The sequence below is a fragment of the Leucoraja erinacea genome, chromosome 11 (assembly GCF_028641065.1).
Source record: "Leucoraja erinacea ecotype New England chromosome 11, Leri_hhj_1, whole genome shotgun sequence".
In the NCBI taxonomy this organism is placed as follows: domain Eukaryota; kingdom Metazoa; phylum Chordata; class Chondrichthyes; order Rajiformes; family Rajidae; genus Leucoraja; species Leucoraja erinaceus.
In genome coordinates, this window is record NC_073387.1 from 44,493,943 (window position 1) to 44,518,279 (window position 24,337).

The 24,337-nt window shown below is 41.5% G+C and overlaps 1 protein-coding gene across 1 annotated transcript in view; it reads left to right on the forward strand.

Annotated features, from left to right (window-relative positions):
• Positions 1–9,201: 9,201 nt before the first annotated feature.
• LOC129701736 (A disintegrin and metalloproteinase with thrombospondin motifs 2-like) overlaps positions 9,202–24,337 on the forward strand; it is a 213,758-nt gene continuing 198,622 nt past the window's right edge. Inside the window, exons 1-2 of the mRNA XM_055643129.1 lie at positions 9,202–11,046; positions 11,369–11,727. Of these exons, the coding sequence (XP_055499104.1) occupies positions 10,965–11,046; positions 11,369–11,727 (441 nt within the window). The 5' untranslated portion in view covers positions 9,202–10,964. The remainder of the gene's footprint in view (positions 11,047–11,368; positions 11,728–24,337) is intronic.

Below are 24,337 nucleotides of genomic sequence, written 5' to 3' on the forward strand. Positions count from 1 at the left end.
TCTACCACGTTACTCCCGCATTCTCATTTAAAATTATGATGTTGGTGTTGGTGTGTCAGCTGGTGACAACCAAGCGTAATCACCCCAACTGTGCTCAGTTTTCAGATTGCTTCGCCAACATCCAGTTAGTGTTGGGAAGAGAACTTGCATTAGTTTAGGTCTGTTATTAATTGTGTTCCCTAACCCTGTACCCTTTGGCCATGTCTTGTACATCTGATTTGAAACAGAACTGAGCCTCCAGCTTTAAACTTGCTCCATCGGCCCGAAACGTTGCCTATTTTCTTCGCTCCATTGATGCTGCTGCACCCGCTGAGTTTCTCCAGCATTTTTGTGTACCATCACAAAGACATGCTGTTTCCATGTTACAGTAACATCATTCATTCCCGCCCTGTCTCAGCCAATCAACTGCTGAAACTCTCATCCAACTTTTGTTATTTCTAGAGTGACTTCTTCATTATTCTCTCCACTCATTTCACATTTCCATCTTCCATAAACTTCAACTTTTTGCCTTGAATACTGTCTGTTTCCTAAATAGTACCAAGTACCACTCATATTTTGGCTCTGTGCTTGTTGATTCACAATTATTCCTCTTCCAATAAAACCTCATTTTTAATATTCATTCTCGTATTCAAATCTTGTCATTTCAATTCAACACTGCTTATCTGTGTAGCTACATAAGCCCAGCCTATTTCTTCCTGCTCTAACTATTTAGACATCTTTCTTATGATTAACATTGACGGCCACTTCTTTCACCATCCAGGCTCTATGTTTTGAATGATACCCAGGTATTCCTCTTCTCGTGAATTTTTAAGAACTCCTACACCACACAAGTTCACAATTTATAGCAGTAGAATTAGGCCATTCGGCCCATCGAGTGCACTCTGCCATTCAATCATGGCTGATCTCTGCCTCCTAATCCCATTTTCCTACCTTTCGACCCATAACCCTTGACACCCGTTCTAATCAAGAATTTGTCCATCTCTGCCTTAAAAATATCCACTGACCTGTGGCGTCCACAGCCCTCTGTTCCATAGATTGACTACCTCTGACTAAAGAAGTTCCTCCTCACCTCCTTTCTAAAAGACAGTCCCCTTTAATTCTGAGGCTATGACCCTCTGGTCCTAGACTCTCCCACCAGTGGAAACATCGTTTCCACATCCACTCGATCTATGCCTTTCATTATTCTGTAAGTTTCAATGAGGTCCCCCCTCAATCTTCTAAACTCCAGCCCAATGCTGTCAAATGCACCTCATATGCTAACCCACTCATTCCTGGGATCATTCTTTTGAACCTCCTCTCCTTAGCCAGCACATCCTTCCTCAGATATGGGGCCCAGATTTGCTCACAGTGCCCCAAAGGCAGCCTGACCAGCGCCTTATAGAGCACTGTTTTTACCACCACCTTCTTTGACTGGGTTGCAGTTTTTGCCTAATCGCTCTCTAAAAAGTTGTAGGAAATAGTCGCAAATAAATGTACATTATTGTTCTGGTTCCTTTCACTTTTCTGGTAGAACAGAGAACAGTGCAGGACAGAAACAGGCTCTTCAGCCCATAATGTCTGTGCTGACCATGATGCCAATTTGAACTAATCCTAGCTGCCTGCACATACTCTATATCACTCCATTCCATACCTGTTCACGTGCATGTCTAAATGCATATGGCGTTACTACCTTTTCTCTTCCATCCTGGCAGTACATTCCAAGCACCTATTGCTCTCGGTGTAGAAAAAAACACAATGCAAATTTCCTTTAACTGTCCGCCTCCCCCCAAAACCTTAAATGTATGCCCTCGATGATTTAACATTTCAATGGCTCTCATAATTTTATAAACTTCTATTAGATTGCCCCTCAGCTTCCGACAGTCCAGAGAAAACAATCAAGTTTGTCCATCTTCTTCGTGCAATGAATATTCTTTATTCTGGGCAACATCCTGGTGACTCTCTTCTGCATCCTCTTCAAAGTTTCTGCATCTAATCTATAATGTAGTGATCACAATGGCACATGATTCTCATAATGTGGCCCAACCAAAGTTTATACAGCTGCAACATGACTTGCCAACTTATATTCAATGCTCCGACCTATAAAGCCAAGTCTGCTATTTCCCTCCATTACCACCATATCTACTTTAGTTGTCACGTTCAAGGAGTAACAGACTTGAGTCCAAGATCTGTATGCAGGTCAGTGCTTCTCAGGGTCTTGCCATTCACTTGCACTTTCCTCCTACATTTGAATGCCAAAAGTGTTAATACCTCGCACTGATCCAGATTAAACGCTACCATTTATCTGCCCATATTTCCAACTGATCCATATACTGTTGTATCCTTTGACCACCACCCTTACTATCCTTAATCCCAATCAGGATAGCAGTCATCCACCATTATCCACTATCTTCTATGGCCAAGCCAATTTTGCTTCCGATCTACCAACACTGCATGGATGCCATGTGCCGAAAATAGGATGAAGGAGCCTGTCTTGAGGACCTTGTTGAATTCTATACTAAAGTCCATGTTGACCACATCCATTGCCCTACCCTCATCAATCATCTTTGTCAATTCAAAAAACGAAATCGAATTTGTGGGACATGACCTCCCCTGCACAAAGCCATGCGGATTACCTCAAATAAGTCCATGCTTTTCTAGTTGCGACTAAATCCTATCCCTGAGAATCTTCTGCAGTAATTTCCCTACCACTAATGGAAGGCTCACTGGCCTACAATTTCTTTATTTGTATGCCGTTCTTAAACAAAACACCAGCACTGGCAATTGTCCAGTGCCTGGCACCTCATCTGTGGCTAAAGGGCATATAAAGATCTCTGTTTAAAATGGTTCAAATTCCTATTGTTTGTTAATTTTAGGCTGGTCCTAGAGTATAAAACTATTGTTTGAATGTTGCAAAAATAGAAATATTGTAAAATTAACAAGACAAAACATTTCGCCCATGAGCCTGATGATGCATTCAATTAGATTATGGCTAATCTGAAGCTCCGTTTGTCTGTCTTTGTTTCAAATCCTTTGTTCCCTTTCCCAGCAAAAAAAATGTTCTCCATCTTGAAAGCTTCATTTGAAGCAACACAACCTTTTAGAGAAGAGTTTCCATTCAATCTTTATATGAAATGTTACTCTCTGATTTAGTCTGTATATGGCTCAACATTGATTTTAAGATCATCTTTTTCTTTATTTCTTTGACTAAGCTTTTCAGTTACATATCCTAACATTTTGCACAATTTAATGTGTTCAGTGATGCTTCCGTGCAATGCCTTGAGACACGTACCATGATTAAGGTAATATTTTGTAATGTTTGGACTGCGAGTTGTTGGAGGCTACTATTAATTTTTACTGCCGTGAACACTGTTAAGAATATATTCTATGAGTGATTATATAACTAAAATTAAAATTAATCCGAGCAATCTGATTACCAATGTATCTTAGGGAAAGTCGTAAACATAACTCCAAGCCCATTGGTAATGTGATTCATTCTTATCTCTTCTGAAAATGCACTCAGTTGCTCTGAATTATTTCCACCTTTTCACAGACAATTTGAGAGAGACGGAGCTGTTGTCATCGTTACCTCCATTTTTGCTTCTTTTGAAATATTTGTTTTATGGGTATTTTAAGGACTACGGTTGATGGAAAAGATCAGAGACCATGACTCAGGATTTATAATTTCAACTTAATTAGAATTAAGAACTTCCTTTTTACAACTATGAAGCGGCAAAGCTAGTACCACACATGCTCAGAGTGAGCTAAGCAAGGTCATCTCTGGTATCAGTAAATGGATATGAACTATTACACGATAACAAAAATGGAATTTTCTACATGCTAGAATGGAATTTTACTTTTAACATGTCGTATTGATTGGGACCAAAGTTTAATATCAAAAATATTGGCTGAAATTATGCAACTTCATTGTGAGATGAAGTGTGGCTACAATCTGATACCTCAATCTGTAATTAAACTAATTTTATATTTTAAATGCTCGTTGCCCAGTTTTCATATATTACAATACTGCTGAGCAAATGTGATTTCTTTTGTTATCGCAATCTGACTAATTTTGGAAAAACCTGAATTTAAGTTTGAAAAGCCATTTTCAACTGCTGATGTCACTATGCAATGAACACATATGACTGTAGTACACATTCTGGTGCCAAATATGTTCAACATTTTAAACTCTTACCAAAGTTTTTGATGATTCAGACATATCCCATGGAATGTGTAGTGTGAAATAGCGATGCCATATTCTGAAGGTTCTTAAGCGTATGATTAATTTGATGGAAAGAATTTCAAGTAAGAAATATGATTCATTGTTAATGTAGGTATTATGCAAGTAAAATTCTATAACTGTTATGATGCTCCTTAAAATACAATGCTGGTGGCCTAAAAACCTATCGGTATTAATTTCTTGTTAAACCCTACAAGTTTTGTTATCAAACTATATCACCTAAGGAAGAGGAAGAAAACGTAAATATATTTAGTAATGGACTAGACTAGGGGTTGGCAACCTACCCCCCGAAATCATCCGGCCAGCTGGTGGATTTATTTTTCGCATTCATCCGACCCGTGGTTGTAATTTTTTACCCCCGCATCTAAAAGTGTAGTTGCAGCGGCTGTGGTGCCTGCTGCTCAGTGTGCCCCAGAACCATTCCCTCCACAGATGCCGTCTAGCCCGCTGAGTTCCTCCAGCACTCTGTGTTTTTTACTTTGCCCATGCATAAAATTTGATCGCACCTGCGTATGTCCGCGTGTGTATGAGTAAGTGTGAATCGGCGTGAGTTACTGCCAGCGTGCACGCATTAGAGACGGGAAGTGTCCGCGCTGCTCTGCCTCTGGTCTTTATTCCCAGTAAGCAGAACTCTTCCAACTTCCATGGAACCCCAGCTGAACCCAGCTCCAAAATAAATTCCAAATGTGAAACCTGAAACGATGCAATTTGATACAAATCTACATAAAAAACTTGAGGGAATCCGCAAGCAACAAACAACTCATTTATCTTCAACGAAAGACACTTTTAAAAATAATGAATGTATGCCCCACTCTTTCTGACCTGTTGATGTATAAATCTTCACATTATTTTATAAACTGGACATTAGTTGTTTGGTCTCATTATTAGGTGTATTACGAAATGAACTAAAAACGCGAGGAAACAATAGCCATTTACTGACGGAAGTCTGCTTTAATAATGAATCATATGAAATGTACTGCCGATATGCATCCAATATTCATATACATGAAATAAACGGGTCTCCTGAAGAAATATCCAATTGTGTAATGGGAAAGTAATTTATCACGAGACTCAAATTGTAAATTCAACAATCAAATTCAACACAACCTCCTTCCCTTGTGTAAGGAACTGCACCTTCAAAGATAGACACAAAATGTGGAGCAAATCAGGTTGGCAGCATCTTGATAGAAGGATATTTTGGGTATAGTGACATATACTGCATAGTTCAGTCTGAGTATCTTCTCGCTCCGCTCTATGATCTTTAGTCAGTGCCTGTCCGCTGAGCTACTCCAGCAATTTGTGTCTATTCACAAGTACTCTTTTTATCTCTGTGGAATATAGACGCCGTGGAGGCATTGTATGGAATTATATAGCTGGTTTGGACAGATGGTGGGATGGGTGAGGTGGAGTGTCTGCTGACCATATGCTTTCTGTAAGAGCAGTCAATTTACTTTCATTGATTATATGTAAAATCGAAGAAGGATCCATGTCACCCATTCACAGAGTGATGAATTATGTTTACCCCGCCCATCCTGCAGTTCACAGACATGTTCGAAAATCTTGTCTGCATTCTCTGCCCTTTCGTATGTACAGAACAACCCGTTTAATGAAACCAGTGTTTTAACCCCACAACCTCCTGGACACCTAGACAAACCTGTGTGTGATTGTTCGTTAGGCATATACTGCCTGTGGAGCGCAACTCTATTCGGTACCAGGGTCCGGGACCTTGAAGGGGTGGGAGATGTGACAGGTGATATGTTGCCTGCCAGCCGGGGCGGGATGGGTGCAGGATCCATGTGTGCACGATAGATGTGGCCCGCCATTCGCCACAGACATGCGAACGGCCCGGCAAACAACCGACCCCTGGACTAGCCAAATAATCCTGCAGCAGACATGGTACACCGGAAAAGCCAAATAGCCGAAGCGAAGAAGTTGACAAGACACCGACCGTAAAAAAGCCAAATAATCGAAAGGGCATGATGCCGAAAGGATACGAACCTGAACGGACTCCACGCCAAAAGGATAATATACAGACGGACATGACGTCTGCCTCCCCCCAGCCAGTGATGTGATGGACGCGGGGGTCTGGACCAATCGCTGACAAGGTCTTGGACAAATCCCGTCCCTGGAGACACCATGTCTGTTCGCCGTTTTTTCGACGTCATGTCCATTCTGCGTATTGTCCTTTCGGCGTGCAGTCCGCTCGGGTTCGTATCCTTTCGGCGTCGTGCCCTTTCGGTTATTTGGCTTTTAGGTGTCGTGCCCTTTCAGCTATTTGTTTTTTTTGTCGTTGTGTCCGTTCAATTATTTGGCTTTTCGGTGTCGTTTCCGGTATCTTGGCTTACACTTCTTCACTTCGGCTTCGCGTCCTTCGATGTCCCATCCGCACATGGCAATATTCCACCACTCACCCCTTCCCCCAATGCAACTCTTTTCCCCGTTTCGCAACATTCCACTACTCATCCATAGCTTCCAACTGCGTCCTTCGATGTCCCTCCGCACATGGCCCTCATTCCACAGCACCCCTCCCCCCCTTTTAACCCATTCCCCAACGCTTTCCACCACTCTCCTCCTCCCCCCCCCCACTCCGCTCCCTCACCCCATTTCCCTCCTTTCACTTAGTCCCCTCCTTTTCCCTTCCCTCCCTCCCTCCCTCCTCCTCTCCCCCACTCCCTCCCTCCCCAAACCCTCTCTCCCCTCCCTAGCCTCTCCTCTCCCTCTATCTCCCTGTTCCCCCACTCCTCACCTCTCCCCTACCCACTCCCCACTAAACACAATGTTTAAATTACATTTCTCCTCCTCCCCTCCCCTCCCCCACTCCCTCCATCTCCTTACCACAATGTAACAAATCTTTCATTGCACTGGGTGTTCTGTCATTTGGTAACATTGTAACAGGCAGAGCAAGTTCAAAGTGAAAAGTTTGATTTTTAAAGTGAAAAGTTAATTTTTGAAAGTTTAAAATGTGAATAACTTGTAAAATATAACATCAATCTGAATGGAATGCTGCTGTGTTTTTTAAAACAGGCTTTTAAAAAATGTAAATGATATCCCATTGTGATGTCATTATGTGGTGGAACACTGCTGATGGGCAGTTTATGTAAATAAGATCCCATTGTGACATCATATCCCATTGTAACTGCCAGTGCAGATGAAAGATTGTTTTCAGTGGGGTTTTGTAAAGTTCTCAATCTCAATAACTTGTAAAATATACCATCAATCTGAACCAAAGTTGATACAACACACCACAGGACAATGGTGAATAAGGTGGGCCAAAATTGTAGCGCTGTCGTGTATCATTTTGGCGTAATTCAGGACATCACAGGCACACAAACAGATATAATCTTACAAGCAAGATGGGTTTTAGTAATATATACATAGATAACACTCACAGTATTTCCATGCCACTGTATGCTGCTTCATCTACTAATATAAAGGATTGCCTTAGAAAAGCTAATAGTTGTGGAGCTTATTCTTTAACTTTTTTTCTCACATCGTCTGGTCTTCAAGCTGATAGCTAGGGGTGGGCGGGAGAGGGTGGAGGAGGAGATGGAGGAAACTATAACATTATTTGAAGCCAAATGAGACTGCAGATGCTGAAATCTAGAACAAAAACAGGTTGCTTTACTCAGAGAGTGGTAGCTGTGTGGAATGAGCTTTTAGTGAAGGTGGTGGAGGCAGGTTCGTTTTTATCATTTAAAAATAAATTGGATAGTTATATATGGATGGGAAGGGAATGGAGGGTTATGGTCTGAGCGCAGGTATATGGGACCAGGGGAGATTATGTGTTCGGCACGGACTAGAAGGGTCGAGATGGCCTGTTTCCGTGCTGTAATTGTTATATGGTTATATGGTTATATGCTGGAAGAACTCAACGGATCTAGCAGCATATTTGGGGAGAAAAGCTGTAAGTTAACATTTTGGGTCATGACCCTGCATTAGGACACATCCTACATATGGTCTGCTGCAGGTACTTGACGTGAAACTGATTTACATCTCTTGCCTCCACAGGTGCTGCTTGACCCACTGAATTTTTCCAGCGTTCTGCTTTTATTATGACATTCTTTATAGCTTCAACTGTCTTACTGTGTTCAGATTCCAGCTAAAAATAAACCATACATCTAATTAGGATACTCCTCTATCAGCTGTGCCCATGTTGACTGTATCATAGAAAGCGTTATGATTTAATTCCACAGACCCATTTTCTATCCACAACTCTGTGGCTCTCTCTGCTTGAATTATTTATCTAATTTCTCCATTAATATGAAATGGTCCCCAACTCACTTACTCCCTGCAGAGGTATTTCATGCTCTGACAGGTTTCTGCACAACAGTTCCTTCTCTTAATCTCTTTCCCCACTCTCGTAATGGTGATTTCAAATAGATAATCCCTTACCGCTGGTTTTCAAACCAGAGTTAATAATCTATTCCTATTCACACTGTCTTCAATGTCTTAAAACTGCAGTGGAATTAATTATCTCATATACATTAGCATAGTAGATCCCATTGAAGAGAGATTGCAGTTTGTGTTTTTCGTATGTATTACTTGCTAGCGCAATAACACTGATTCAAATTCTATTAAGGACATTGGCAGTATCTTCGATAAATGAACTGAATTATGTTCAGAGATTATTATTGCATTATCAGAGAAATAAGAGTGAGATTATTCGCAGTGGCCTCTTACTGTAAATATTCCAATGATACATTACAAAGAAAAGCAGTGAATTCACCATCTGCTCTGGTCAAATTTCTCTCACCCAAAACATTTAGTTAATCTGTTTATTAACTGTTTGTGAAACCTAAATTTGGGGGGAAAAACATGCCATGTTTTCGAAGGATATTTGTGCTTCCAAATCAATCATTTGGTGAAATATGTATAAAAATTTGTTATTTTTTAATTTTCCAATATTAGTTAACACCCGCTCCCTTTTTCTCCCCGCTTTTTCCTGTGTCCCACTCAGGTGCACATCACACAATCCCGCTCCCCTTTCCTTGTCCCTTCATCCCTTTCCACTTATATCCATTTTCCTGACCACATTTCAATCCAAAGTCTTACACCCTTTTGTCTCTTTTTCATCTCTAAACATTGTCTGCCTATCTGACAATCAAAGCCCCCCTCACCTGTATCCACCTATCATGTTCAAGGCTTTGTTCAGCTTTCTCTCTATTTAGTTTCAGTCTGAAGAAAGGTCCCAACCCAAAATGGTTGCCTATCCATTTCCTCAAGAGATGCAGCCTGAGTGTGTGCATGTGTTTTGTTGTTATTTTAACAGCTCGGTTGAAAAGTAATTAACGTACAGTAAAGGTTCCAAACCATAAATGAATAGAGCAAACGTCTGAGGGTATGCCCACTTAAAGCTTTAGTTCTTTGAGAATTTAGATGACTTGAGAAGTATAGATTTTTAGACTACAATGGAATCAAATGAAAACTCATCCCAACTGTTTTGATGGAAGGTTAATGACTTGAAATGTTGATTCAATGTTTCTGAAAATGCATATCTTTTTTGAAATTCAAAATATTTTGTTTCTGTGTCTTTGATTTTATTTATCTTATCCTGATGGGTACCATTTCTACCATTATCCTGCCCCCACCCCAATGAATAATCACCAGGTTTGGAAACTCTTTCGAGGGAAGAGAGGGTGGTTTGTCGTCACATGTCCCAGACAGAACAATGGCAGAACAATTATTACTTGCAGCTGCACGACAGAATATGTAAAAATAGTACACTGGGCCAGGAGATAGAAGGAACTGCTGGAATCTTGAGCAAAACACGTAGTGCTGAAGGAACTCAGTGGGCCAGGCAGCATCTCTTGAGGACATAGGCAGACAGGCGACCGTTTTGGGTTTCGGACCCATCTTCAGACACATACCAGGCTAGTTTAGTTTTGGAAATTTAAATTTATTCCATCACATGCCAAACGTTTAATTTGCTGTTTCTGAAGAAGTATTGAATTCTCATAGCATTTCGAAGGTTTACACCGGAGATATTTAAGTTCTGCTTTTGACGCCGTTGCTAAGCATCTAATTTTTCGAGCAGAATGTAAATCGCCGCTGGAACTCAGCGGGTCAGGTAGAATCTGTGGAGTGAAATAGACAAGACGACATTTCGGGTCGGGACCTTTCCTCAGTCTGAAGAAGGGTCCCTACCTGAAACATCGACTGTCCATTCCCTCCACAGTCCACACATGCTATCTCAATCTGGCAGTGAGATCTTTGCTCAGGATTCCAGCATCTGCAGTCGCTTGTGTCTCTAGATTTCCGATTAGGGTTGAACTGTAACTTTTTGTTTGTAGTTCTTTTGTTGTTTCTGGGAGTTCCATTGAAACCTAGAGGGAGCCCTTGCTCAGTAGTCGGAAGGCAAGAGAGACGGAATTATCAACTTCTAACACCAGATCATCCCAATCTGCTGCTCACTCTTGGCACGACCCACATGTACACGTGGTGGGACCCAACAGTCTCCTCCCGTCAGTTTCTTCCTCTGAGTTCAGTGGCAGCGAGCTGCCAATCACAGTGACTTCATGAGATACGTCCCGTGTTTTTCAATGATTTTTCCCAACCTCCCGGACCCTGGTTCGCCGTCTCCGATCCAGTGACACGGAGTGAGGACCAGCTTGAGAGTAAAAGGCAAGCGCTGCCCGCACCTTCCCTGGCAGCGGCGCTCCAATGCGCTGGCACAGCGCGGAGCCGCAGTCCACAGCCGCTCAACTTTAATGCAGAAACCGAACAAGTTTCTCACACTTGGAAGCGTGCAATGGATTACTTACGTGGAGCATTTTACTGTGTCTTTTTATTTTTTCTCTGTGCGGACGGCCTCTCTCTAGCCCAGCATACAGGTATGTATGGGCGGGTGCCCTTGGTTTCATATCTGATCACAGATACTTTCATAAGAGTGAACAGAGCGGATTTCCATGGGAATTTGGCGCGGACAGTGTGTTAATATGTCTCCGCTCTCTGGATCTTTTGCTACCGGGAAATGCACAGTATTTATTTAATTTACGCATCATTAACGAAGAATGCTGTTGGGGATGTATGGTACCAATAAGACTGTGTCGCTGCAAACGCCAACGCTACTTACTGTAAGATAATACGCCCCCCTATTGATGCTTTAATTTACACGCGTGGTTTTAGACGTTTCACGGCGTTTGTTTGTTGCAGATCGACTTCAGGAGAAACTAAAGAGCTACGAGTTGGTGACTCCGAGCAGCACAGATGTGCAGGGCAGGTTTATGTCCCTGGCTGTGTCAGGAGCCGGCAAACGACGGTCAAAGAGGGACAGCGGGAGTTGTCAGCAAGCTCCGGCCGACGGGCGCTTGTACTACAATGTCACGCTTCTGGGGCAGAGTTTTCACCTCCGGTTGAAGCTGAACTCGAAGCTGGTGGCACCCGGGGCTACCGTGGAGTGGCAAGACGCCAATGTCACACGCAAGGAGCCTCTGCGCGGAGACTGCGTCTACTCCGGAGATATCACTGATGTACCAGGGACTTCGGTCGCCATCAGCAACTGCGATGGGCTGGTAAGCAACATTCCGGCACGCCTTCCTCAGCAACCTACTTCACTTATTCGCACGTTAACCCTCTCAGCACTGAATCTTCTGTCAATTTTGCAGCATAAAATTCAACTTGCATGATAGGCAATGATGCATGATTAAAATAACAGTTCGGATATTAATTAATTACTGGTAATACTCGTGGAAGATATCTTAAATTATATCTTTTTATTCGGAATTATAGACGCTGGTACCTTCAACTTGCACCACTCCTAACAAGTATTCTTGCAATATTTAACGTGTATTAAGCTAACGTTTATTTATTCAAAGAAAGTGTCGACCTGTCTAGGATATACTTACACAATAAAGGAATTACTTTGATTCTCAATCGATAATATAGATGTGAGTTTTAAATTGTAAAACAATTGAATGTAGTATATTTTGGAAGGCGTATCCATTCCCTTCGAGGGGATATAATATTAAATGCCATACTCTGAGGGATTCCCACTGGCCTAATGTAACTGCTCTGTCTCTGCCTAAATTATCTTGCCAAAGGATGACCATTTCACAATTTTCACATTTTCCAATTTTATGAATATTCCGAAATGGTTTCCATCATCCATAATCATAGAATTCCAGAGACTCTTTGATGGATGTATTCTGTTAATCTCGCATCTTTGCATCTTTTTCCTATCAGTATTTAACTGCCAGTTCATGTTAGTTAACTGTTAATGAAATATGCATTTAAAATACAATATTAAGATTCTTTAGCAGCGTATCTAATATAGAACAGTGCAGCACAAGAGAAGCCCCTTCGATGTCGAAGATGTGGCCACAACTAACACTAATCTGCCTGCACACAATCCTTATCCCTTCATTCCCAACATATCTATATGCCTATCCCGAAGTCTCTTCTATCTGCCTCCACCACCATACCTGGCATCACGTTCCAGCACTTGCCAACCTATGTGTAAAACACTTGTCCCACACATCTCCTTTAAACTTTTTCCCTTTCACATTAAAGCTAAGACCTCTAGTATTTAATATTTTCAACTTGGAAAAAAGATTCTGACTGTCTACCCTATCTATGCATCTGATAATTTTATATAGTCTGGAACGCCGGAGGTCTTCCAGCAACCTCCGGCATTCCAGAGAAAACAATCCAAGTCTGCCCAACCTCTTAATCCAAACATCATTCTGGTAAACCTCTTCTGCATCCTTTCCAAAGCCACCACATCATTCCTATAATGGGGGACGGGGGAGTCCAAACTGCACACAGTGCTCCAAATGCAGCCTAACCAAAGGTGTTCAGCTCGCTGTATTATAGTAGTGTTTTGATATTTTTCTCTGTGTGTATTTGTTACTCTTTTCTCAAACTCCATTTAACTCTAGATCTCTTGATCATCTTCAATCATATCAGAGGTAGTAATCTCTGGATTGCTTGTTCTGTCATGGGCTAATGGTTACTGCAGATAGTACTGTTGTCCTGCACCACATGTTTCACAGTGTGTAAACAAGGGACTGCAAATACTGGTTTACAAAAAAAACACACAAAGCGCTGGAGTAACTGTGGGTTTGGAGACCATGAATAGGTGATGTGTTGGAAAGAACTGCAGATGCTGGTTTAAACCAAAGATCGACACAAAATGCTGGAGTAACTCAGCAGGACAGGCAGAATCTCTAGAAAAGGAATGGGTGACGTTTCGGGTTGAGACCCTTAATCAGACAGAGTCAGGGGAAAGGGAAACAAGAGATTATAGATGGTGATATAGAGAGAGAACAAATTAATGAAAGATATGCAGAAAAGTAATGATGATTAAGGAAACAGGTCATTGTTAGCCATTTGCTCGGTGAGAACGAGATGCTGGTGCACTTGGAGAGATGGATGGAGAGGGGGGATGCAGGGATTACTTGAAGTTAGAGAAATCAATACTCATACCACTGGTTGAGACAATAGGTGCAGGAGTAGGCCATTCGGCCCTTTGAGCCAGCACCGCCATTCAATGTGATCATGGCTGATCATCCACAATCAGTACCCCGTTCCTGCCTTCTCCCCATATCCCTTGACTCCGCTATCTTTAAGAGCTCTATCTAACTCTCTCTTGAAAGCATTCAGAGAACCAGCCTCCTCCTGAGGCAGAGAATTCCACAGACTCACAACTCTCTGTGTGAAAAAGTATTTCCTCATCTCCATTCTAAATGGCTTACCTCTTATTCTTAAACTGTGGCCCCTGTTTCTAGACTCCTCCAACATCGGGAACATGTTTCCTGCCACTAGCATGTCCAAACCCTTAATAATCTTACATGTTTCAACAAGATCCCTTCTCATCATTCTAAATTGCAGTGTACAAGCCCAGCCACTCCATTCTATTAACATATGACAGTCCTGCCATCCCGGGAATTAACCTTGTGAACCTACGCTGCACTCCCTCAATAGCACAAATGTCCTTCCTCAAATTTGGAGACCAAAACTGCACACAATACTCCAGGTATGGTCTCACTGGGGACCTGTACAACTGCAGAAGGACCTCTTTACTCCTATACTCAACTCCTCTTGTTATGAAGGCCAACATGCCATTCACTTTCTTCACTGCCTGTTGTAAATACCTGCATGCTTATTTTCATTGACCGATGAACAAGGACCCCCCAGATCCCGTTGTACTGCCTCTTTTCCCAATTTGACACCATTTAGATAATAATCTGCCTTCCTGTTTTTGCCACTAAAGTGGATAACTTCACATTTATCCACATTAAACTGCATCTGCCATGCATCTGCCCACTCTCCCAACCTGTCCAAGTCACCCTGCATCCTCATAGCATCCTCTTCACAGTTCACACTGCCACCCAGCTGTGTGTCATCTGAAAATTTGCTAATGTTACTTTTAATCCCTTCATCTAAATCATTAATATATATTGTAAATAGTTGAGGTTCCAGCACCAAGCCTTGCGGTACCCTACTAGTCACTGCCTTCCCTTCTGAAAGGGACCTGTTAATCCCTACCCTTTGTTTCCTGTCTGCTAACCAATTTTCTATCCATGTCAGCACCCTAACCCTAATACCATATGCTCTAATTTTGCCCACTAATCTCCTATGTGGGACTTTATCAAACGCACTCTGAAAGTCCAGGTACACTACATCCACTGGCTCTCCCTTGCCCATTTTCCCAGTTACATCCTCTAAAAATTCCAGAAGATGTGTTAGCTACCCAAGCGAAATATGAGATGCTGTTCCTCCAATTTGCGTTTAGCCTCACTATGACAATGGAGGGGGGCATTGTTTTGCGTTGGGACCCTTCTTTAGATTGACTGTGGGGAGAGGGGTGGAGAGAGATGGCTGGAAGAGCAGAGGGGAAGACAAAGCCTGGCAGGTAATTGGTTGATACGTGAGGGAGGGTTTGATAGGGAGATGGTTGGTTAAAGGCCAGAGATGAAAAGACAGAAGGTGTGAGACAAAAGGTTTGAAAAGTTGAGAATTGTGAATCTAGAAGAAGGAATATGGGTCTCTATACTCCTCCCAGCAACTTCACCCAGGGACCACAGCAGTCCTTCCAGGTGAGACAGAGGTTCTTGTGCAACTCCTTTAACCTCGTCTACTGCATGTAGGGGTCCCGAAGTGGCCACTTGTACATTGACAAGACCAAGTGTCAACTTGGCGATTGTTTTTGCCAAACACTTGTATTTCAACTCTTCTTCCCATTCTCATACTGACGTTTCAATCCTGGGCCTACTTTATTACCAGAGTGAGGCCACACACAAATTGGAGGAACAACACCTCATATTCCAAATGCATAGCTTACAGCCCAACAGTATGAGCATGGAATTCTCCAATTTTAGGTATCTACAAACATCCCCCCCCCCCACCTTGTTCCCCCTCTCCTGCCCTTCTTTCTCCCCCCCCCCCCCCCCCCCCCCTTCCCCACCCTGTACTCCACCTGGACTCACACATAGAAAGACATGTATAGACATAGAAATTAGGTGCAGGAGTAGGCCATTCGGCCCTTCGAGCCTGCACCGCCATTCAATATGATCATGGCTGATCATCCAACTCAGTATCCCGTAACTCAGTATCCATACCCCTGATCCCCTTAGTGGCAGAGAGTTAGCCAGAGGCCTCATACCCTCTCACCACTCTCTGTGTGAAAAAAGTTTCTTCTCATCTCGGTTTTAAAGGATTTCCCCCTTATCCTTAAGCTGTGACCCCTTGTCCTGGACTTCCCTAACATCGGGAACAATCTTCCTGCATATAGCCTGTCCAACCCCTTTAAGAATTTTGTAAGTTTCTATAAGATCCCCTCTCAATCTCCTAAATTCTAGACAGTATAAACCAAGTCTATCCAGTCTTTCTTCATAAGACAGTCCTGACATCCCAGGAATCAGTCTGGTGAACCGTCTCTGCACTCCCTCTATGGCAATAATGTCCTTCCTCAGATTTGGAGACCAAAACTGTACGCAATACTCCAGGTGTGGTCTCACCAAGACCCTGTACAACTGCAGTAGAACCTCCCTGCTCCTATACTCAAATCCTTTTGCAATGAAAGCTAACATACCATTCGCTTTCTTTACTGCCTGCTGCACCTGCATGCCTACCTTCAATGACTGGTGAACCATGACACCCAGGTCTCGCTGCATCTCCCCCTTTCCCAATCGGCCACCATTTAGATAATAGTCTGCTTTCCCGTTTTTGCCACCAAAATGGATAACCTCACATTTATCCACATTATACTGCATCTGCCAAACATTTGCCCACTCACCCAGCCTATCCAAGTCACCTTGCAGTCTCCTAGCATCCTCCTCACAGCTAACACTGCCCCCCAGCTTCGTGTCATCCGCAAACTTGGAGATATTGCCTTCAATTCCCTCATCCAGATCATTAATATATATTGTAAATAGCTGGGGTCCCAGCACTGAGCCTTGCAGTACCCCACTAGTCACTGCCTGCCATTGTGAAAAGGACCCGTTTACTCCTACTCTTTGCTTCCTGTTTGCCAGCCAGTTCTCTATCCACATCAATACTGAACCCCCAATGCCGTGTGCTTTAAGTTTGTATACTAATCTCTTATGTGGGACCTTGTCAAAAGCCTTCTGGAAGTCCAGATACACCACATCCACTGGTTCTCCCCTATCCACGCTACTAGTTACATCCTCGAAAAATTCTATAAGATTCGTCAGACATGATTTACCTTTCGTAAATCCATGCTGACTTTGTCCAATGATTTCACCACTTTCCAAATGTGCTGCTATCCCATCTTTAATAACTGACTCTAGCAGTTTCCCCACTACCGATGTTAGACTAACTGGTCTGTAATTCCCCATTTTCTCTCTCCCTCCCTTCTTAAAAAGTGGGGTTACGTTTTCTACCCGCCAATCTTCGGGAACTACTCCAGAATCTAAAGAGTTTTGAAAGATTATTACTAATGCATCCACTATTTCTGGAGCTACTTCCTTAAGTACTCTGGGATGCAGCCTATCTGGCCCTGGGGATTTATCGGCCTTTAATCCATTCAATTTACCCAACACCACTTCCCGGCTAACCTGGATTTCACTCAATTCCTCCAACTCCTTTGACCCGCGGTCCCCTGCTATTTCCGGCAAATTATTTATGTCTTCCTTAGTGAAGACGGAACCAAAGTAGTTATTCAATTGGTCCGCCATATCCTTGTTCCCCATGATCAACTCACCTGTTTCTGACTGCAAGGGACCTACATTTGTTTTAACTAATCTCTTCCTTTTCACGTATCTATAAAAACTTTTGCAGTCAGTTTTTATGTTCCCTGCCAGTTTTCTTTCATAATCTATTTTCCTTTCCTAATTAAGCCCTTTGTCCTCCTCTGCTGGTCTTTGAATTTCTCCCAGTCCTCCGGTATGCTGCTTTTTCTGGCTAATTTGTACGCATCATCCTTCGCTTTGATACTATCCCTGATTTCCCTTGTTATCCATGGATGTACTACCTTCCCTGATTTATTCTTTTGCCAAACTGGGATGAACAATTTTTGTAGTTCATCCATGCAGTCTTTAAATGTCTTCCATTGCATATCCACCGTCAACCCTTTTAGAATTAATTGCCAGTCAATCTTGGCCAATTCACATCTCATACCCTCAAAGTTACCTTTCTTTAAGTTCAGAACCATTGTTTCTGAATTAACAATGTAATTTCACCTATTTCTCACCTCTTTCATCCATCTACATTCCTTCCTCTAGCTTCACAATTCGCAACTCTTCAATCCTTTGGTCTCACACCTACCTTTTCATCTCTTCCCTTTGTCCTACCATCTGCCCATCAAAAAAAGCAGACATGTAATCTGCTGTATTAACTTGTAACCTGCCAGTCTTTGTCCTGCCCCTCTTCTCTGCCAGCTTTCTTCCTTCTCCAACATTCAGTTTAAAGAAGGGTCCCAACCTGAAACGTCACCTATCCATGTACCCCAGTGATGGTGCCTGACCCAACTAGAGTAGGGAGTTGCGTTTCTTTTCATTTATTTGTTTGTCATGGTTTTAGTGTTGCTGGTAAGGCAGCATTTATCCCCTCTGTCCAATTCTAATTACCTTTCTGAACTGCTGAACCCATTTTGGAAAGATACTGTTTATTCTGTATTAACGTGGTGGTTATGCAAGTGAATGGCTTGCTGAACTATTTCAGAGGGCAGTTAAGAGCCAACTGCATTTAGCCATATATGGGCCATATCAGAAAGGACCCTGAAAGGATTTATATTAAATACATTGGGCTTTTACAATCTATTTATTTTATGCTTACCATTATCAAGATTAGTTTTTTTTTTAAACTTTGTCTGATATAATTCACTGAATTGCAATTCCACATCTGCCATCTCTGGAAGATGTGGAATTTCAGTCATTTGGATTACAGGCTCTTTAACTCAACAACTGTCTGGCAATACTTTATTAGGACCATATTCAATAATTAGATTTGGAGAAAATATAGCTAAATACCAAATCTATCAAAATTATATTTGAGTTAAACTGAGATAATCAATACACGGTACAAGCATGGGTTTTGTTTGATTACACGGATCCTAGTTCATTCCTTAGTTTAACTTTAACACTCTGAAATGTGGCAGGAATTTGAAAGATTAATTTCATTTAAACAGCTGCTTTTAGTTTGTGATGGTTTAAAATCCAAAAGAATCCACTTCATAAATCAAAAAGTTACAGAGTGCTTAGGCGTGGTTGTGGATTATAACTGCATAGTTGTGGGTGATGCTCTGGAGATACAAGACTGTGTTAAGAAGGAATGAAACGTTCCAGTGGTGAATATATGAGGGAATGCGATAATGATCAAACTGGGAACAATTTCAGTCATTTTCATAACAATTCATGACATGAGTGATGTAATTCGTAATAATACAATAAAGTTTTTGCAAACCTGTGCGATGTTTATGCTTTTAAAGCATATCTCTAATATTTGAGAGAGTGTGTTTATTTGTTGTAAGTACCGGACATAAACTGGAACAATGGAATTCGTACTTACTGCAACTTTGTAGAACTTTCTGATGCTTTTGGTAGAATCAATTTGTAATTTCCTCTCAACCAAAAAGGGAGTTATAATTCTGGTGAGACTGGTGTGGTATGCTACATTTATCACAAGACCACCATGGGGAAAAGTGTTCCCACTTGAACTGTGGCCGGTGTTATGTGAATGACAGGTTAATATTATTTTTGTCTGCTGACAGTCAATAAAAAGTCAGGCCACTTTTCAGGTGGCAAGCGCTGTTCCTGTGCCTTCTCCAAATAGTAAACAGTAGTTTTTACGTTAACAAGTCATTGCAGAGACCTTTGAGATTTAAATAAACCTTTATATGTTTATCACCTTTTATTGTTTACTTACTGCTGCAGTTTTGGAGGGGATATCTGGAAAATATCAGGAGATATTCAAGGAGATTTCGTCAAGACCTTGCCAACACTGAACATTTATTTTAGAAGTTCTCCCAGGAATTCACAAAACGAATGAGTAGAAGTTCTGCACTGATCCTTTTCATTGCACATCTATACAATAACAAAAGGAAAAAGGGAAACCTTGGTCAAGGGAACTTATTTGATCTGGAGAAGGAATATGAGAGGGGACATGAGGCTAGGCAGAGGATGGCCAGCTGTTGGAGGGAAGAAGGAGGGAGAGTGAGATGGATTCCTTCCCTGTTCTGATTTCAGGGTACCTCTCCTTATGAAGAAAGACTGGATAGACTTGGTTTAGACTCTCTAGAATTTAGGAGATTGAGAGGGGATCTTATAGAAACTTACAAAATTCTTAAGGGGTTGGACAGGCTAGATGCAGGAAGATTGCTCCCGATGTTGGGGAAGTCCAGGACAAGGGGTCACAGCTTAAGGATAAGGGGGGAATCCTTTAAAACCGAGATGAGAAGAACTTTTTTCACACAGAGAGTGGTGAATCTCTGGAACTCTCTGCCGCAGAGGGTAGTCGAGGCCAGTTCATTGGCTATATTTAAGAGGGAGTTAGATGTGGCCCTTGTGGCTAAGGGGATCAGGGGGTATGGAGAGAAGGCAGGTACAGGATACTGAGTTGGATGATCAGCCATGATCATATTGAATGGCGGTGCAGGCTCGAAGGGCCGAATGGCCTACTCCTGCACCTAATTTCTATGTTTCTATGTTTCCTCCTGTGAACCTCCACCAGAGCCCCCCGTGTCACATCTGAGAACTGTGCACTCTCTCCCTTGGACCATGAACTTACAGAAAGATTTTGTGGTGCAGCCAGCCCAATTCACAGATCAATGAATGAAGCGGGTACGTGTTGCCTACACAGGAAACATCATCCTCTCAACGTTAGAGTGCTAAATTCAGTAGTCTGTTTCAGCATTCTAGACAAGTTAAATTTGGGGTATGCAGCAATTAAGACCAAACCGTAGCTAAACCCAAGCTTTTAAACAACCACATCATTTCGGCAAAATATTCCTTTATTGGCTGTTTTCATCCTTCTGCCAAAATCCTTGTAGAAGGAAAATAATTGAAGGGTTTTGTGACAAACATAATTTAATGGAAATATCACATCTTGTCTTATTCCTGCGAGCAGCATATTACAACACCTTGTATTCCATATGCAGTGCTTCCTAGTGTGCTTTAAACTTATTTTAGGCACCTTCACCAATCTTACACTTTTTTTTAGTGCAACAAAGCAGATGTTAATTAAAAACTAAAATTGATGGAAACACCTAGCATGCCAGGCAGCCGCCTTGAAGAGCGAAATCCACTCATCCAGATTGGTGAAATCAATTAACTGGAGATAACCTTTCAACAGAAGTGAAACACCAACACTTGGCAAGCACAAGAAGTCCCTTAATAGTTTATTTCATGAAACTGACTGACACTATTCTAAGATTAGCATTATTCAATCATGAAGGGAGAAGTTTCTGTCAAAAAGTAAATATCACGATTCGGATAAAGAAGTGACAATGATAATTTCCCTGCAATAACTATAGTATCATTTAAACAAAAATAGCAAAGCTGACATTCAAATTGTAGTCATTTTGTCAAAATTGCCATTGCATTTGTCTGCTATTTTTGTTGTTTAACCAACTGTGGCATTCCAGCAGTTATAGTTGGAGTCAGTTGCACTAAGAAGGCTGTCGGGAGAATTTGAGGTGGGGGATGGGAGGGTATCGGGATTTCTGAAACATTGGATATTACCAGCTTGGGGATAATCACAACTTCTCTGTATCTCTGATTTCTGCCACAGTAATACTATTTTGTATCAAAATAGTTTGTCTCACTTGATTGCCCTGGGGACTGAATATCAAAATTTCAGATAAGAAAGACAATATTTTCCTGCATTGTATAAAAGCAACTACAATTATGCTTGTTATCATTTACAAGTTCGATTATTGTATTTACTTCTGAAATAAAACATCTACTCACAAGCTGTAGAACATAGAACAGTAAAGCACAAGAGCCCACAATGTTTGTGTCAAACAAGATGCCAAGACCAACTCTTGCAGATAATCTATATCCCTCCATTCCTTGCATATCTATATGCCGATCCAAAAGTCTCTTAAATGCCAGTGTATCTGCCGGAACCTCTACCCCAGCAGTGCATTCCAGGCACTCTCCACCCTCTGCATTAAAAAAAAAAACTTGCTCCACACATCTTCGTTAAACGTTACCCCTTTCACCTTTCAAGCTAGTATTGGATTTTTAACCATCCTTGGATAAAGATTCTGACTGTCTACCTTATCTACGCCTCCCTTTTGTAAGCACCCTTAATGGGTGACTATTTGCATACCTTGGGTGTGAGAGTAAAGAATTTCACTGTATTTATTTATTAATTTATTTTATTATTTATTTCGAACAGAATAAAAAGCAAGTGTGAAACAGCATACAAAAAACAAATCAAAAGTATTTATAAAGTGTCATAAACAATATCTATAAATAAATGAAATCGTATGTGTCCGAAAAGGAGCAGGAAGAAGCCAAAGCTTATTAATTCCCACCCCTTATTCAACTACTTATAATTATCTTATACAAATTTAGCAGCTATATGTACACCATATGTACACCAGCCACTATATGTACACCAAATTATTTACATTAATACACTAATCAAATATTTACAAAGCCATACAAAAAAAAAAAAAAGAAAAAGAAAAGAAAAAACCCTCATATATTATACAGTATCTTAGTCATATATACAATCCATCACTCTATAATCACCCTTCCCAATACAATCAGTATAACAAATATCCCACTCACAATCACCTATCCTCATCCCAATATCCTTTTAAACAAATGTTTTTGTACATCTTTTTAAACTGAATTATGCTTGTGCTAAGTTTTATCTCCTGTTCCAGACCATTCCACAAATTCACACCACAGATTGCTATGCACATACTTTTAAGAGCTGTTTTTGAGTTTTTTTTAATTATGTTCCTCTCTCAAATTATACCCACCCTGTCTTTCCATAAACAGTTTTTGTATATTTTTTGTAAGTAAATTATTTCTTGCTTTGTACATGATTTGCGCAGTCTTAAATTTAACCAGATCAGTGAATAAAGTATAAAGTATTCAATTCCTAATTTTATACACATTTATCAGAGCTCCCCACAACTAATGGTGTTTCAGAGAAAACAATCCAAGTCTTTGTCATCATAAACTCAGATTATTGAGAGAACATACATTCATGTTTCACACTGTTATCTAACCTACCAATGATGGATCCATATCAGAAATTCTAAATTATCTGAAAGGTCTGCAAAAAAAATACACATGAAGACCCAATACTGAATCCATGGAGAGCATCTGTAGATCGTGTAGAAATCAATGAGCATATTTTCATGTTGGAACAAATATCCACAGAAGCAAATTTGTTTTTTTGTCAGGTTTTCAGTTTAAGAAAATGTTTTCAGCATTTATTTACTGCTAGAAGACAGGGGCAGAAAACCCGGGGGGGCCAGAGGGGACACGTCCCCCCCCATGCTTTGAGAGGTGTGGGGACATCCCCCCCAAGTTTTAGTGATCCCGATTTTAAAATCTCCGCTTTTAGCGCTGGATTGAGCCTACGAAGCCTCGCGCGCGTGTGTGTGTGAGTGTGCGCATGCGCGAGTGGCCGCCAAAAAATTGTGTCTCCCGTCCCCTCCATGTTTTGATAGCGAGTTCCGCTCTTGCTAGAAGGCCCTGGTGTAAGGGGAACATGTAGCTGTTCTTGAAACAGCTAAATGGGATTTTCATAGTAATTCTAAAGTTCATCCACTTGTCACTTTTCTGTTTTGATTGCATGATGCAATGTGAACTAACTGCAGTGTACATCCGCCACACTGTGTCCTGAGCAAAAACCAAACTGCTGGTGGAAGTCAGCAGATCAAGTAGCATTTGTGGAGGGAAATGGACAGACAACATTTTGGGTCGGGACTCTTCCTCAGATTAGTTCCTCCAGCAATTGAGAGGTGATCTTATAGTGGTGTTTAAGACCATGAGGGAAATAGATAGGGTAAATCCACAGTCTTTTACATAGAATAGGGGTATCAGGAAACAGAGGACATAGGTTTGTGAGAGCGGAAAGATTTAATCGGACCCTAAGGGACAACCTTTTCTACACAGAGGGTGGTGGGTATGTAGAATGAGTAGCCAGAAGAGGGAGTTGGGGCAAGTAGTATAGGAACATTTAAAAGGCGTTTGGGCAGGCACATGGATAGGAAAGATTTTGAAGGATATGGGTCAAACACGGGTAGTTGGGACTAGTGTAGATGGTTAGCATGCAAAGGTTGGGCCGAAGGGCCTGTTTCTGTGTTGCACAACTATGATTGTTTTTTGCTTGAGATTCCTGACTGCAGTCTCTGGCATCTCCATATTCTTTCCTGATGCTGGGCCTCAACCCAAAACATTGACATTTATTTTACCCCCACAAATGCTGCTGAACCTCCTAACTTCCTCCAGCAGGTTGTCTGTTGCCCAATTTGTACTTCTAAAATGCAGGTTTAGGCACTTTGCAGCAATAGCAGCACTCCTTATGACTGACCAACTGGAGATGTTATCTAGTTGGAAAAACTACTGATGATAATTTTTGACAATATCGTGCTTGGATTTGCAATCATCACAAGGTGATGAACTACATTAATACAATATTGATACAAGCTACATTATGAATATTTAACACTTTAAGTTCAGATGTCAGTGTTAT